The 17,565-nt window shown below is 40.5% G+C and overlaps 1 protein-coding gene across 1 annotated transcript in view; it reads right to left on the minus strand.

The window, feature by feature from the left end:
* The window catches only part of gabbr1a (gamma-aminobutyric acid (GABA) B receptor, 1a), a 113,490-nt gene that overhangs the window by 35,504 nt on the left and 60,421 nt on the right, over positions 1-17,565 (minus strand). The window contains exons 10-15 of the mRNA XM_034697519.1: positions 16,603-16,704; positions 16,259-16,324; positions 15,836-16,027; positions 8,812-9,057; positions 6,790-6,853; positions 5,803-5,880 (exon numbers count right to left, since the gene is read on the minus strand). Coding sequence (XP_034553410.1) covers positions 5,803-5,880; positions 6,790-6,853; positions 8,812-9,057; positions 15,836-16,027; positions 16,259-16,324; positions 16,603-16,704 — 748 coding nt within the window. The remainder of the gene's footprint in view (positions 1-5,802; positions 5,881-6,789; positions 6,854-8,811; positions 9,058-15,835; positions 16,028-16,258; positions 16,325-16,602; positions 16,705-17,565) is intronic.

Genomic DNA, 17,565 nt, shown 5'->3' on the forward strand with positions numbered 1-17,565 from the left:
TCTCAACGTAAAACACCTCCCCAATAGCTGAACGAAATATGAGTCCCCATGATGTTTGTTCCACGTGATAGAAAATCGAAACAAAAATGTGTTTGAGTAAGTTCTTAACAATCAATTAATCGATTGACGATTAGGCTAATTGTTGACATCCCTAACTACAATAATCAGTATTGGCTTCAGCCCTGAAATTACCATATTGGCCAATGTACCTGACCACATGGCCCTTGATGGCCCCTACAACCCAGAACATGAAGGCTATCTCTTTGAAGAGGGTGTTTAAAATAAGAAGTGTATCTCTTTAATGCAGCTTCAGCCTCATCTTCATTAACTACATGAGAGTCTTGTTAGGATACACAACATGTGCCGATGTGTTGAGCAGTGGCTGAAATTTGCATTGACCTGGACCCGTCACATATGGGTTAATAAAGAGTCACATGTCATGTTCTGATCCTGTCTGAGTGAAAAGTGAAACCAAAACTTCTCTCATAAAAACTCAATCAATCTTATTACTGCATGAAACAAACTAATAACTACAGGTGTAGCATAGCCTTGATTAACGTTACAGTGTGAGGCTCTAATTGTGTTTAGGTGAGGACGGTATATTTTGAAATAGCATGAAGAAACAACAAAGGTAAAAGAAAATCTAAAAGAAGGAGGAGCTGTTGTAAGAAAGAACTTGCTTTGACTGTTGCTTTTGTTTAATCTGACTTTAATTTTCTTGTCCATTCATTTCATCTCCAATTTAATTTAATTATATTATTTTATTTTTTTCCCTGCTGCATTGTGCGTTCATCTTTCCTTCCCAGCTGATAAATTAGTTTATATCACTTTCTTTGTATACAGTTTGACATCAAGCAGTGTGAGGTATGTATGAAATGGAGCTTACAATTTAAGCGTCTCCTGCTAAAGAGAAACTAAACACTGTGTATGTCTTTAATAGTACTGAAGACTTTGTGTGCATCGATGTGTGTGTGTGTGTCAGTGGATGTGTGTGAACCGTTTAAACCTCCGTCCTTGATCAAGGAATCAGGACAGGGTGTTGCCATGGAGACCCAGCTCTATAACAGTTGCCACAGCGATTAGAAAGGAGAGCGGAGCTGAAGTGGTTGTTAGGGCGACCGAGAAGGGAGCGAGAAAGTGAGGCAGGGAGGCGCCTGGTAAACACGCAGGAAAACAAGCCGAGGGGTTAAGAAGACGCAGACCCCTGTGAGTGCTCCACCCTGTCACTGTGAAGCAAATCAAACCCACTTGGCAGACCCCCCCGCATTAAAAAAAAAAAAAAAAACTTCCCAGGACTGAGTCAGCTCAAGAAAGCAGGAAACTACTCACTTCCTCTCTATACATTTCAAAGGGGTGTGTCTTTATTTGGTAAACAGTAATCTTTGATCTAAAAAAAGAAGACAATCTGGAGGCGGTGGCCTAAATTGTTGTATGGGAAGTTTTCCAAGTGTCACTTTGTTGTGCGTTGGAGGTCAGAGTTGGAGTGACCAATCACGTGTCAGCAGCTTTTTGTGGATACAGGAAAAACTGTCAGGCAGAGCAAAAGCAGGCCGAACACAATCCACAGTAATGACATTGTCGCTCCCATTGGCAGTAATCTAGCAACTATTTCTCTGTTAAAATACATAAACTACCAGTCAAAAGTTTGAACACACCTTCTCATTCAATGGTTTTTATTTATTTTAATTATTTTCGACATTGTAGATTAATACTGAAGACATCAAAACTATGAAATAATATGGTTTTACCATAATATGGATTACAACAGTGGTCAAATAGGGCTATCCATTGTGTCCTAACCCTACCTCTGAACAACACAACTGATGGTCTCAAACACATTAAGAAGGCAAGTCCTTCTACAAATGAACTCTTGACGAGGCTCATGTTAATTAGAAACCATTCCAGGAGACCACTTCATGAAGCAGACTGAGAGAATACCAAGAGTGTGCAAAGCTGTCATGAAGGAAAAAGGGGGCTACTTCACAGAATCTAAAATATAAAACACATTCTGCTTTGACACTTTTTTGTTAACTAAATAATTCCATATATGTTCTTTCATAGTTTTAATGTCTTCAGTATTATTCTACAGTGTTTCAAATAATTAAAATAAATACAAACCCTTGAATGAGAAGGTGTTTCCAAACTTTTGATTGGTAGTGTATCTGGAAGTGCAGCTACCACTGTGATCAGAAATATACAGTGAAAAATCTGCTTTACCCTTGAAAGCCAATCAGTGTCGAGATTCTGCGACTACTTGTAATAAATCAGAAATTTTTGACCCAACCTCCATTCAATAAACAAACATTCTAAAAGTAGTTTCCTCTCCTCTATTTATTTATTTATTTTTTACCAGATGTGTTACTTTTTTCAAATATACATCATGAAGCTTTTATTTCTCTAAACTTAAGACCCATTAATTGCAAGCACATCACAAGACTTCTTTTCAGTGGTTATACTGCTGGCGTTATCCAAAGAGAAGCCTCTGTGTATCTTCAAACTTACAGTGAAACTGAGACTCACCAGAAACAAATGAGCAGGTTCTCCTCTGGAGTATGTAAAGCATTTATTTTACAGACATATCTTCAGAGGTGGGTTTCACTTTGCTTATGATCAAAACACACAGGCTCTTCCCAAGTGGCTAGTCAGATTGTAAACAATGCAGCGCACAGAAAAGGAGGTCTTGGCTGGAAGTCATTAATCACAAACCGCTAGCTACCTAATGCTCGAAAAGTTGGCTCTTGTTACCATAGCAAATATTGTTTGATAAACGCTGATGGCTTCAGAGATTGAGTAAACAGTAAAAGCTGAAATCAAGCTCCAAAAGAGAAAGCAGAACAAACTGAAGTAAACAAAACTCACCTCTGACAATCTGGAGAGAAAGATTCAACTCTGCGTGTCCAAAGTGGGCTAACACAGAGACCCTCACATTGCAACTAGCCAACTAAAGAGCTGGCAGCTGGCCTGGTGAAGGACACATTGCCTACATGCATACAGGTCACCGGTCCCTTGCCACCAATGCTGACCTGGAATCACTACCTCCTCTCAGTTCAGTTACGCCCGGGCAACAAATCATTCCTTTAAAAGCCTAAAAAAGGCGTCTCTCTGTGGGCCACCGAGGCATGCAGGATTGATTAGTGGCACACTCTGTCCAGGCACAAGTATGTCACCTCTCCAGGGAGGGTGGGCCAGTAAACAACCACTGAATTGGTCTTGGTGTCTGAGGCAAATCAGCAGTAATAGGTTTTCACAGTGAACTAGAATATAGGCAGCAGGAGTCAGAGATGGTCTTGGTTTGTGTGACGTGAGCTGGAGCTCCTTCAAATAGCAGAAGGATGAAAATACTCTTAGCTTGGCTGGCTGGATTAGGCCAGAGGTTGTCAGATTGGAGTCACAGTTGAAGGGAGATCATGTGTTCTTAAAACAACAAGAAGATACTATATTTTGCTTTCCCACTTGTCAACAAGGTCAGTGTTTGGAGCTGTGGCGGTAGCTGTGACACAATATTCATTGAGGCAATGAAGAAGGCGTTAAAACTTTTAGCACCAGACTGCTGCAGTTTGCTTTGAAACTCACACTCCTGGTGCCACTTAATAGCCAAGTAGCAGCATTTACACTGTCCTCTGTATGTTTAGTATCTGTACACCTTCCCTTCAGAGTCAGTTCGTTGAATCTTACCTGCGGCTTTCTTTTTGTCTACCTCTTGTGCTTCCTGTGGTTGTGTTTTTGAGACTTTCTGTTGGACATTTCGGGGATTTATTTAATGGACATCAAAGTAGTATGGATTTTTGTTGGATTTTCAGTCATACATTGAGAAAAGTAGGGTCTTTTTTTTCAATCCTTGGTCTTTGTTTAATAAACCTTTTTCATTTTTGTATGCTACTTGGTCTACTTCCTTTTTCTTCTAAACATCCAAACTTCCAAATTATAAACAAATAAGCAGGCTTAAGTTTTAACTTGACCATGAACTGAAATGTTAAGTTTTATGTTGAATTTCCCCCGAGGAGGCTGATAAGATAAGGTGGAGGCATTGTATCATTTTTAGATGTATAAATTAACTATTTCAAATTAAAAAATCATTTTAAAATGTATTGTAGGCAGACTTCTCGATGGCTTTAATTGGTATAGAAAGGGTCTTGCGTCACCCTGCTGGGATTCTTACTTGCATAATCACCTTCTTACTTTACATAATCCCTTACACAATAAACTACATAAATCAGTAGATCAATCGATTGATTGATTTCATGGGGTGGGGGCTTATGAAAAATGGTTTCAGATCAATGCATTGACTTACTGCAACACTGGGTCCAGTAAAACAACCCACATCACCCCCATTCTACTCTCCTCACATTGGCTGCCAATGAAATTCAGAATACAGTCTAAGATCCTCATATTTACATATAAAGCTATCCATCATCAAGCACCCTCTTATATCTCTGACCTGCTCCATCCCTACATCCCCAGTGGACCCCTCAGATCCTCAGATCAGGGTCTGCTTGTTGTGCCTCGTGTGAGGCTAAAAACTAAAGGTGCCTTTGAACTTGTGGCACCAACTCTGTGGAACGATCTTCCGGCCAACATGCGCTGTGCTATTTCCACCAAGACTTGTAAAAAGCAGCTCAAGACTCATTTGTCTGTCGTGGCTTTTGATCATCTTTTGTAATTTGTTGTTATTTTGTCTGCTTTCATTATAATCTTATTTATTGCACAATGTATTGTCTTTGTGACTATGCTCTGTGAAAGGTGCTATACTAAATAAAGTTTACTTACTTACTTACTTACTTACTTGTCCTGAACCTTTAAATGCTAGAAGAAGAATTTTAAGGAGTATCAAAAACCTTGAGTGAGGGGCGCCATTAGCCTAGCAATCTAAGTGCCCCTCATACAGAGGCTACAGGTCTCGTCACAGCGGTCATTGGTTCGACTTCCGGCCTCGACCATTTGCTGCGTGTCTTCCCCCTCTCTCTACCCCTCACATTTCCTGTCTCTCTTCAGCTGTCCTCTCAAATAAAGGCGAAAACACCCAAAAATATAATGATAATTTAAAAAATCCTCATCCATCAGTGACCCACATACTTTAAAAATGACTGTGACTCCCTCTCTGAGGATGTCATTCACTACAACATCCATTACAAATAAATGACTTCACATCTTAATCCAGTTTTCAGAAAGGCTCCTTGTTGCAGATCTTGCGTGGGAATCATCACATTTGAAAGTTTCCTTCAGTCTCAAAGTTATCCAGAGATAGTTGTTCATGCATCTGTGGTTACTTTGCAAACATGATCTATTATATGCTAATTTGGCATACTTTTAAGAGTGCTTATTTGCAAAAATGTAAATAATGTGGGCAACAAAAGCAGTTGTAGCCCACAGGTGGTGCACTAAGGAGAGTGGTTGATGTTGGGGAGGTGCAGTTGTCTTGATTTTGTTTGATGGGGGGGCCTCTACAGACTATAAAAACTTGTGGGTTAGCTAATCACACCTAGAGCTGCTGCCTTGTTTTGATTACTCTTCATCTGCTGCGCCAACATTTTAACACGTGTTAGACGCTGAGTGCGAAGGCGGCTCATTGTGGGCAAAGCGTCAGCAGCCAAATAACTAGCTTCACCCAAACAAGCGGTTAGAGAAAAATCCAGCTTAATTACATATCATTCAAAGAGTATGAAGGTCTAAATAAAGCAAGGCTGAGGAGGTCTGACGTCCTCAGCGCTAGGATGTGACCCTGTTGACTCACGACATGCTCATAGACAGAGCAAACACAGACACAGGAAGCTGGGTAAAAACAATGTAATGAATCAATCTTACCAATCCAAACATCGTTGTCAAACCATGAGAGGTTCTTCTGCGAGCTGTCATAGTAACCAATCTTCTTGTAGCTTCCTCCTGCGTGATCGGAGGAGAAATAGAGAGTGAGAGAGTGAAATAAAAGCACAAAAGAGTAAGATAAAGTTTAATTAGCATTGCCAGTGTAATTCATTTCCTCTCCTGGTGTTTTTGATCTGAATCAACACAACAAAACTTAACAGAACTGATTAAAATTCATTTTCATACATCCACCATTAAGCTACTTTTCTACCCTTCTTGTGTTTTCATATTAATCGCATGAATAGGCACAGAAATATAAACACAATAGAGGGATAAAAGAATCGAAGGATGAAAAGGTGCACAAAGAAGGACAAACAAAGAAGTACCAAGGGGAGAAGAAGGAGAAAAAGGAGAGGGGGGAAAGGAGCTTATGTGGCAGCCTTGACCAGGAATACTGATGAGGTCTCACAGTGATTCAGGGATGCAAGTCAGGTCGCCTCATTGTGGATGTCAAATTACCTCAACACCACAACAGGAAATATGAGACAGAACGGGGGGGGGGGGGCAGGATTATAAATTCTCATCCGTTAGGACGCCGAGGAGAACAGAGGTAGAAAATAATCCTGAACCTCATCCTGCGCGAGGGAAACTCATTAAGTCACCGGTGACAAATAGGATGCCATTTGCAGAAACGGCTTAAAACGAAGACTTGTGCCCAATTAGAGCAAAGCTTTGAGTCAACACATTCCTGCATCAAGCCCGTTCACATGTGCTATAACGGGACATTTAGACCAGTCGCAGTGAAGGCCATGAACAAAACAGAGCACCGATAGAAGAGGCGTTTAGCTCTGAATTGAGCTGAGAGCAACAATCAATACATGAGAAATACAGTCAGAGGTGATTATTTTGATGAATGGGCGACATTTACTGTTCATACCAGATTCTGCGACACAACATCTGAGAGGGGACAGTGTGGGAGGGTTTTACCTTGCAGTTGCTCGATGAGAGTCATTGCCATCCTGGAGCCCTGAGCGTCAAACACCACTTGGCCCTGAGACAAAGACAAGAGGAGGATTTTTTTTTAGCTGCATCATTTACTCCTCCCTTAAAAGGAAAATGTGGGCTTTATGATGCATATACTTATTGGCTTTTTCTTACTGAGAGTAATTCCAGATGATTTATAACACTGTCATGTCTGTACTGTACATATGAAGCAGCAGCCAGTTATCCTAGCTTAGCGTGGAGAGTGGAACCAAGGGGAAAAGATAGCCTCACCATACTTTAGCTGTAGAAGTTACAACTAGGGATGTAAACAATGAATCGAGTATTGATTAATTGATTGTTAAGAACTTACTCGAACACATTTTTTGTTTCGGTTTTATATCACGTGGAACAAACATCATGTGGTCTTATGTTTCATTCAGCTATCAGGTAGGTGTTTTAAGTTTAAAGCATGCCTCGATGTGAATCAGCTGACTGAAGGTGTTGTGCACAGCGGAGACGCTCAGCTGGGGGCTGCGGCGAAGTGACAGGTCTCTATAAACTACTATGATTTGGTTGCGATCCCGGCTGACACCTGACCACCTACACCTGCTTATTTTTCTCAATAAGAAAGAGTAGACAGAAAACTGGACACTGTGAGTCTGAAATATGTTTCTGTTCAGCTCTCTTGTTGAAGTCTGAGCCTTCACTTTTATAATTGTATGTCCATGGAGATTATGAGCCTGCTCCACATGTTGATATTCAGCGTGTTTAATGTTTTGAATGCCTCAATATGATCCATAGCTATTATTTTTTCACTATTTTTTTTCTTAAAGTTATATTTTTGGACTTTTTGCCTTTATTTGATAGGACAGCTAAAGAGAGACAGGAAATGTGGGGAGTAGAGAGCGGGGGAAAACATGCAGGACATGGTCACAGCCGGGAATCAAACCAGCGACCCCTGCAACGAGGACTGTAGCCTCTGTATGTGGGGCACTTAGACCGCTAGGCCACCAGCGCCCCTGATCTGTAGCTATTTAATCGTGAAACGAAATTTGATTCAGGGGGAAAAAAACGCATTTGGCATTGTTTTTGACATGGGAAACGATTACGTTTTTTTTAATGATTGATTGATAATTGATTGTTAACATTTCCAAAGATCGATCACAGAAAATACTTGAAATTTGCGTCCCTAGTTACAACAGATGATAATCGATGCACAGACGCAGCCAAATGTGTCAATCACAGGTATATGGGTATTAGGATAGATATTTACAGATGTAGACTAGTATGTCAAAGATATTGCATGACAGATTGCAAAAAACGGTTGACTATTTTCCTTCTTCCTGTTGCTGTTTTCAATCCTTACGGAAGCTAGTTTACATGATAATATTGTATAAAACAGGTGTTTCTAACAAGCTGAGCACAGTGTGTGAACATTCATTGCTTTTTCATTACATTAAATATCACTATTTTACATTTCTGCACAATGCACACTTTTCTTCTCTTATCAGGAACAAGGACTTTTTGTTCTTCCTTTCAGTCATTCCTCCTCTCTTATGTTTGTTTGTTTGTTTGCTTGTTGGGTACATCTAATGAAACCTTTATTTATCTTCATTGTTTGTGTCATATAAGGAAGAAGAGCCGCTGTATTAACTCCAGCACACAGAGGTAATACTGTAGATGACAGTTTCACACGCAAACCCCGGTGTCACACAAATACAAAAGCATATGCTTACAGTCGTACTTACATACCGCTGTTAAGTTGTATACAAGTGTAAGCAGACTATAATCCACCTTCACTGACTATCATGTTCCTACTAATCTCACTTCCTTGTTCTTTTGACTGACTGTTATAACCAGCACTTGTTTTGATTTCTTTCTTTGATACAGATTTACATTTCACATTTTATGCCTTTGCACAGAGATTTGAAAACAGTGTTTACACAGTTTGATCACCATAAAAAACAACAACCTGCACAGAACATTGCATTCTTATTCTTTTCCTGTCTTCTCCTCTACACTTACCGAGACACCTTCAAAGGAGCTTGTGTTGAGCGCCCTGTAGATCTCGGAGGTGATATCGGGGTTGTTGTAGTTGAAATCCTCCAGTCGGCGACCCTTGGCCTTCAGTGGTGCTACAGTCTTATTGAGGGCGAGCGCCAGGGCCCAGACTGCATCAAAGGCTAGAGGGGCCTCCTGAAACCCACCGGTCTCCTCAGGGTTCATCCCTCCCAGACGAGACATCAAGGTGGCAATAAATTCCTGCGATGTCTAATGGAGACAGGACACAGAATATTAAACTAGGAATACTACATGCTTTTAAATAAATCTATTATTAGACACTAACACGGCCACTTCTGAGGGGCAAAGAGGAGGAGAATGTAAAAAGAAAGCTGCAGCGGACCATCTGCAGGATTAATGAGAAGTCTAATATCATCAGTTCAAACTTTAAGAGTTTCCATAAGAGGGATTTCTTGAAGTGAGGATGTAGAACTGTGTTTTTAAGACTTTAAAGCAAATGTAAAAAGTCTAATAACTTAATTACCCCAGCAATGATGATTGAAAATGGATCAACTTGTAACAGTGACAGATACAAATGATTTTGGTATCAAATAGCAGCATGTCAGCAGGAGGACACCATGTCTCGATGCAAAGTAAGAGTTAAGTTTCTCCTCAAGGTCATATCACATTAACACTTGAGCTAACCATGTGAGGCATCTGGACCACAAGAGCTCTTGGGCTGACTGGAGGGCATTTGGCATTTAAACCTGAGCCGCCACGTGAATTGGTGCAGGGTGACATTTAAACGCTTTGTGTAAAGCGTCTTGAGATAACATTTGTTGTAATTTGACGTTATATAAATGCTGTCTGGCTGGTTGATTGATTTATGAAGGAAAAGTAAAGACATTCAGTTGATTATTCATGGCTGCCGTTTTGCTGAGTGTAGGGGAGAAGACTTACAAACATTTAGCACCTGTGCACAAAACACGATGGAGCTAGCAGCAGATTAGCTTATCATATAGCAGGAGAGAAAAAGTCTGGTTTTTTTTGCTCCAACTTTTAGCTAAGCATTTATATTGAATTTAAAAATTGAGTGGCAATGTGTTAACCCTCCTGTTATGTTTGTTTCTTAGGGACAGCAATAATTTTCCTGGGACAACTTGACCCGGGGCAGGTTTAATTATCCAAAAGAGTCAGAACCCCCAAAAAATCCCAATAAACATTTTTTAAATCTCATTATTAACTCCATTACTAACCATTTAAATCAATATTTAGTGCAATGGTGTTCTTTAATTCTCACAGATCATGGTTCAATGAGGATAACTCTCTCATTTTTTATGAAAATTCATGTTAAAGCTTTCTTTAATGTACATTGGAAAGCCCTAAATATAAATACAGTAGTTTTACATGACATAGATTTTTGTTGCCTGTATTTTAAATTTTGATTATTTTTTTTTTATGAAGTGATGTGATAAATTAACACAAGACACCTCTTCTGTCACATGCTGCCCAGAGTTTGATGCTGTATTTAGCTGGCTTGGAAGGTATATATTGCCTAAAATGGAAGGAACCTCTGAATGCCTCTAACCTTCCATCCACTGTGACATTAGGACATGTGTAGCAAAGGGTAAAGGCCGGGAGTTAAAACTTCTGTAACGAGGACTGCAGCCTCTGTACACTTTGGCTAAGCCAAACCAGCACCCCATAAAGGATATTTTATGATTTTACAGCTTTTTAACAGACATTTAGCTGAAGTGAAATAAACCCAGACCCGTGTGCAGGAGGCCATAAAGAGATTGAATCATTAAAGCTTTAAGATTTTGACATATGGCTACAGAGGGAGAAAAAAAAGGTTCTTATAAAAAAAAGTAAGTTATTCATCCAGGTTTTTTCCTTTCCTCAAAAGTGTACATTTTTAGCTGTAGTAGCAACTTTGGGGGAAAATGTGCAAGAGTAAGCCGTATTCTGAAAGTATCTAACTGCATAAATGTTAAAGCTAGTCCCACCAAACACATGACCATGCACTGCCATGCTTTTGATGCACACCTTTCTTATCACTTTAACTATCAAGATTATTCTTGTGGCTTTTTTGCTTCTATTTGATAGAACAGCTTGAGAGACACAGGAGATGAAGAGGGAGAGAGAGGGGGAGCAATGGCAACAAATCAGGTCAAGGCCAGGAACCAATCTTATGACCAGTGCGGCGAGGACTGTAGCCTCTGTATATGAGACTCCTAGTCTACCAACTGAGCTAAACCAGCACCCCATATCCACAAAAAGTTTTGTGAAGAAAATTATGTATTATGCTATATGTTATCATTATGTGTCACAATATGCTATCTGTATAAGTTGTTGATTCACTTTTTTAATTTTAATATTAATTTTATTTAACCAGGAGAAAGCCACATTGAGATTAAAAATCTCCTTTTCAAGTGTGTCCTGGCCAAGATCAGCAGCAGCACATTCCAGCAAAGTTACAGACAAACAACACATAATTCTAAAACATTACAAAATATCATGGGTTTCAGAACAAAAGTCATCATCAGTCAAAGCATTTACAAACTAAAGCATTTTCCTCAAGAGCCTTCAGTCTGCTTTTAAAAACATTTAAAGAGACAACTGCTCTTATCCTTTGCAACGTGGCCAAACTGTCCATATGCAGAAGCGGGCAAGGGGCCACACTCCAGTTTTGACCACGCACATGTGTCAGAGAGGCCACAGTCTAGTTTCGGCCACGCACATGAGACGTGCACAGAAGTTCTTATGTCATCATATAGCTATACACACATGTGCATGTACAGGAATATTCATGGAACTAGGAGATAAGGCTACCTTGTAAAGGCTGCCTTATCTTCTGACATGCATCTGTGGACGAATCAGCAAACTAAGGAGGGCTTCAGATGAAGATGTAAGAATATGCTTTGTATTTTGTATTCAAAAAGAACAGTACATTCACGTTGTAATGATCATTCTTCTTCCTTGCAAGTCAATTCTTTTAAAAGACTCTACTCTCCTGTTGTCTCTCCATCGCTGGCCCACCTGTCAGAGGTGGTTTAAGAGTGTATTTTTCGGACAAGTTTTTAATGTCTTCTTCCTTGAACTAGCTTGCTAGCTTTAGAATGTGGACGACCCTGCTCATATGCAAATGATTGCACAGGCAGAGTGCAAGGCAGGTAGACTGACAGGTGAGCTTTCAGTTCAATTAATTTGGTTCAAATGAAGTAAATGGACATTTTGACTACATGCCTTTAGTAGCCACATTACCATTTTCCCCTGTCTCTTAAAGCTGCAATGAGGAACTTTGGACCTGTGGACAAATATGTATCTCTTTTTCTTTGCTGAATATCTCCTGTACTAGCCAATGCGATCCTTTTGCAGCAATTTCAGGCACTAAAAGACACAATACAAAAATTGTTGTTGATGGTGCTGTTTGATTTGACTCATCACTATCAATTTTAGTCTACTTTACAACCAATGAAAAACTCCTCACAGGCTTTAACTGAGCCGTCTTTTGTTGATTAAAGCCAGAATGTAACCGAGTTTCATTTCATACGGATAAATTGCTTGTAGCAGACATTGCCCCCCTTGCTTCTAAAAGCTGTTTAGATTTGTTGTTGTTAGATAAACCTATAAACATTATCTCTCTCCTGAAAGCAGGGATACATGTATGACGAGAGATCATTGCTAACAATCAAGAGGTCCCTGCGGATTCTCTGAGGCCAATTAAGCTTACACCCCCTGATTTAGTTAAGTCAAATTTATCTCATTGAAATTCCCCTTTGGCGTTTGGCATTTAAATGTGCCACTACCTCCTGAAATCTAGCTGACAAAGTACAATTGCAGACCCTGCAGTATTGGCGCACAAGCTTCATCTGAGTGCTCCATCTAGAAGAAATACGCCAATTTCAAACTTGGAAATTGAATTTGAATAGATTGACTATGTGCTGGAGTTCTGGCTGTAATTCTTATCGCTCGTCTAGCAGCACGTCAACAGCTAAATCAGCAGGTAGTGGCAGGTGCTGCATGAATATAAACAACAGCTGCTGATGAAGTGTGAGAGAGGGAAGGAAGGGAGAGGGGAGGAGAGGTGGGGAAGGTGGAGGAAAGGAGGGTGAGGAAATGATAAGGAGAAGGGAAAAGGAGAGGTTGGTAAACAAGACGAATGAGAAAATGATAGGACCTTGGACCAGCAGAGTCAGAGAGGTGGAACAATGGGGGGAAGGAGAGAGGACGAGGCAGTTTAATGGGATTAGAGGAGGTGGAGAGAGGAGAGCGACGGTTGAATGAGAAGCAGAGAATGACTCGTACCTGAGGAGCTAAACGTAGGAGAGGAAATAGATAAAGAAAGACGCTCAGGAGGAGTGTGACGGTAGAACACATCAGTTCTTCTAGCATCAATCAGCACTTTATGAAACATAATATTGATTCAGGTCATACTCAGTTCATTAAGCCATGAAATTGTTGTTCTCAGTCTCTGATAGTTCCTTGAAAAAACTCTATTTCATGGGATTCGACCCACTTTACATAAATGACAGAAGACGTTCCAGTTAGGAAAAGAAGAGCTGAATGGGTTCAAAGAGTAGTGTTAACCATAATGTATGAAATCCAGGAAGATAGATATCAGTACTGTTTGACTGACTGACAGCAATCAGTGCAAAGTGTGGAAAAAGAACCAAGCTGAAGTCAAACTTGGAAAGATATCTCCTTTTTAAAGAACCTTGAGCTAAATATCGTTATTTCTGTAGAAACTGCCAAGCTCGTCAGAGTTATTTTGGTTCTGACATCTGGATGCCAATATGCTCGCAGTAATAATGATATCATGCTAACGTTTCTTTCATTTTTCAAAGTAATCTCAAACTGATTTCACAAGTACTAATTGCAGTTGTTAACACTGCAGGTTATTTTTTTATTTAATACAAAAAAATCTGTTCCATAAAGAGCATCACATCAACACGCTATCACCTTTATTTCTTTTCACCTTATGTGTGCATGGAGGCATAACATGCAGGTGATAATTAGTGTAAACCATGTTTCTTTTTTTAGTTTCTCAGTTTTTTTCATCAGTCAACACAGTTTCTTGCTGATGAACTTTTCATTATGAGAAAGTTTTCTCCTAATGTTTGTTTGAGGGTTGCAGGGACTGGAATTGAAAATGAATTTTAAGCTCATGTGAGGAACTTTCTGTTTATGTCGATTTTGGCGCCCCCTGTGGACAAAGCAGTACGTCGTAGCTCCGCTGAGTTTATCTTGTATATGCACAAGTTGTCTGTCTTACTAAAGAAATCTCATCTTGCTCACTTAAGTATCACATCTAAGCAATTTATGAACCAAACGGCAATCACCACCTCACAACAAGAGGCGATATGTCTCTGGGAACGAAAACAATTTTCAGCCAAGATTTCCTTTCTTGTGCTGCATTTATATCTGCAATATAAACGCTGACATGTCCTGGTCCATCACATCCCCTGGATAGCACTAGATCATCTGTTTCAAGTGTCAGTAGGTCTGGGAACAACAGCAGATGCTTCACTCTAGCTGACTTCTGTGATATAAACTCAAAAAGAAACCCCCTTTCTTTTGATTTACTTCAAATTCAAGGATCTTAAAGCTGCTGTTGGTAGTCACAGAGTAAACATCTGTTCAGAGAGAGGGACTTGGAATGTCAACACTATCCCTCCCAACCAGATTTCCTCTTAGGCCCCCAACACAGATCGGCGAGTGCAGTCATGATAGTGCCGGACTAATAACCAATTGGAGGACATAGTAGGGGCCGCCCCTTAACTAATCAGGACAGAGGATTGGAGATTAGCTGTGATTGGTCTGTCATAACAGGAACGAGGGGAATAATAACATTGCTTTATACAAAGGCATTGGAAAACGCAGAGATTTCACAATAGTCTCAAATTACTCTACTTACCGATGAGTACCGATGGGCATTATGATCTTTTCTCCAAACCCAGCAGAAAAAAAGTAATGTTTTTTTACACCATTCCTACTAACAGCAGCTTTAAGTTTGCTGAAACAAGATCAATGATAATGATTTTTCTACATTAAAAATGAAAATGTGTCTAGTATGTCCTCAAGAGGCAAAGAAAACGCCCTTTGCAGTGCTTGTTTGTTGAGCGGAGGTCAGATCAATCATTCCTGATGCATTCCAGGAGGTCAGGAAATCTAACCGCTGATGGGCTTTGATAAAAATGCGTTGAGCAGATTTGTCGCTCAAGTGTTGATCAACTTGCATAAAGATATCTGTTTATAGAGATCAACAAATCACTTTTAGGTTACCACCAGCAAGAGCCAAGATGTCTTTACAGTGGTCAGCCTGCTTTTGCTCTCCACTGTTTGTCCTGCATACACCCAAGCCTACCGACAAATGATAGCTAAATACTTCTCTACAAGACTACAAACGTACTACTAATGAAAACCAGAACACTTCTCATGCAGAAAATCCAGAACACCGTGCACAGGTTGTATATTTTTAGGAACAATCTGTAAATAAAGATCACTCACAGAAAATCTTTGTCATAGAAAATATACTTTTTACAGTACATTCTGCATTGTCTGACACCTGCCCAGCGGCAGCAGTTCAGGCATTAAAATTAATAAGGAAATAATAAAACTTTATGCTGGAAGTCTTGTGCAAGATGTGTTTTCCTCCCTTTCACGGCACATGTAATTATTTTCAGTTACTTCTTTCTCTCTGTATTGACTTTTCCTCATTCTTTCTGTGTTGCATGTGCACAGATTCATCTGTATTTGTACCGATCAAAATACAAGAGGGAGCTCTATTTCCCACTTGTGTGACAAAGCACAGATGTGCTTTCTATGATGTCATTATATGCTCATTAAACACTTGTATTGGACCTAAGTGCTTTCAGTGTTTTACATTGTGATGTATTAATTATGAGATGGTTCAATTCATTCACTAGAGGATGACATAAGTAGTCTAAACTGTTTCTGTTTCATTCATCATCACAACAAAGACAAACTCCTATTTCCATATTAGAGTTATTTGGAGAGACTAATTTTTTATTTTTTTAGTTCTCACCATGTTTGAGACGCCGCGGACCGTCTCAGGGTTCAGCATGACGATCTCAGTAGTCACGTGTCCCTCCACAGCCTCCGTCATGTTCTCCACGGTACAGTTGATGGCCGGGTCTTTGATCTTGAACCAGTTGTCAGCATACCAGCCGATCAGGAACCACACATACTTCTTCCCATAGAGTTTCTCCTTGAACACCTGGCAGCAGGGCAGGAGAGAGGCAGGATGGTGGGGGGGTGGTAGGGGGGATAGATGATAAATAACCATGAGCAGCAGAATCATTCCCAGAGATGGGCTGAGCATGTTGTATCACTGCCAAACGAGGAAATTCATTCAGACATTCAAAGAGCTCATTACAGAGCTCAATTTCTGCTAATAGCCAGTCAGGTTCGGTCTATTGGGAGCAATGGAGCAGGAAAAGGTACTAACCTCACAAAACACCTTCCTGGCTTCAGTCTCATAAAAGAGCCCCACAATGATTCGTGCATCTTGGCGCTGCGTTAAAACATGAAAGCAAAACAACTTAGTTACATCAGAACAACAATAAAACTTCTCAGTGGCACAGCTTGATGTGGCAGCGCAGTGAGCCAAAGTTCCTGCTGCTTCACAGGACGGCACGTACTGCTGTTCAGGAGCTGCTAATTAGCATGGCGCATTAATTTCCTCTATCGAGTCGGCTCTATGCTAATGGAATCGTGTGCAGCTGTGAGCCTGAGAAGGAAGGAGAGGAAGAGAGAGGACCAGCAGCTGAGGTGAATTTTTAATCAAAGCACCTTGAGGTTCTTGACAGCGACAGCCGGGTCGGTGAGGAAACTCTGACGAACACTGATCTCGATGCCCGCCTCCTTCGTCCTCTGCTCCAGATCGTCCAGAGTCTGTGAAAGATGAAAGGGAGGGACAGACAGGCAGGAGGAAGAGGGAGAGAGAGAGAGAGAGAAGGAGGTTAGAGAGGTGGTTGAACAGAGAGGGACATAGAGGTGTTGAGTTCAGATTAAAGAGAAAGACAACAGAAAAACAGCAAGGTCTGAAGAGAGAAGAGAAAAAGTACTACGAAAAAATCTGAAGTGTATATGAGAAATGTCAAGACAGGGACAGACAGTGTGGGCAAGTATGAAAAACAAGCGAGGCAGCACAGCACAGAATAGATTTTTAGACAAAGAGCAGGAGTGGAAAGACGAAAGGAAGGATGTGCGGAGGGAGAGGAAAGAATGTGAGAGCAGGGTCATTAACTTCCATTACAAGAACCAGCCCAAGTGTCATGGTTATCGACCGCCATGCCCGAGAGAGATGTATAGCTTGATCAATATTTCTCACGACCAATACTCCAACAAATTACTTCAAAAATCCTCCATCAATCGCCAAGAGAGATTGCTGGAAGGTGCATCACACAACCTGAGAACAGAGCAGCTCTCTCAAAGAAACAGAGGTGCAGGGAAGGCGATCAGGGGAATAACAATTTACTGAAAATGATGAGGAAGAAGTAATAACACGGAGGAAGTGATAACGAAGCAGAAGAAAGGCAGTTAAGGAAAAAAAGAGATAAAGTGTTCCACATGAGCGTTCACCCCCTTTAGATATTTGCACATGTAAAGTGTGACAACCTGGAGTCCAGCGTAATCAAGCTGTTGACCTTTAGATGATCGAACAAGAGGAGACAAAAATCAGATATCTGTTGGATTGGTAAGTTAAAGCTCCTGTGAGGAACTTTCAGGTTGAGTCAACTTTGCCGCCCCCTG

The sequence above is a fragment of the Notolabrus celidotus genome, chromosome 12 (genome assembly GCF_009762535.1).
Source record: "Notolabrus celidotus isolate fNotCel1 chromosome 12, fNotCel1.pri, whole genome shotgun sequence".
Classification (NCBI taxonomy): domain Eukaryota; kingdom Metazoa; phylum Chordata; class Actinopteri; order Labriformes; family Labridae; genus Notolabrus; species Notolabrus celidotus.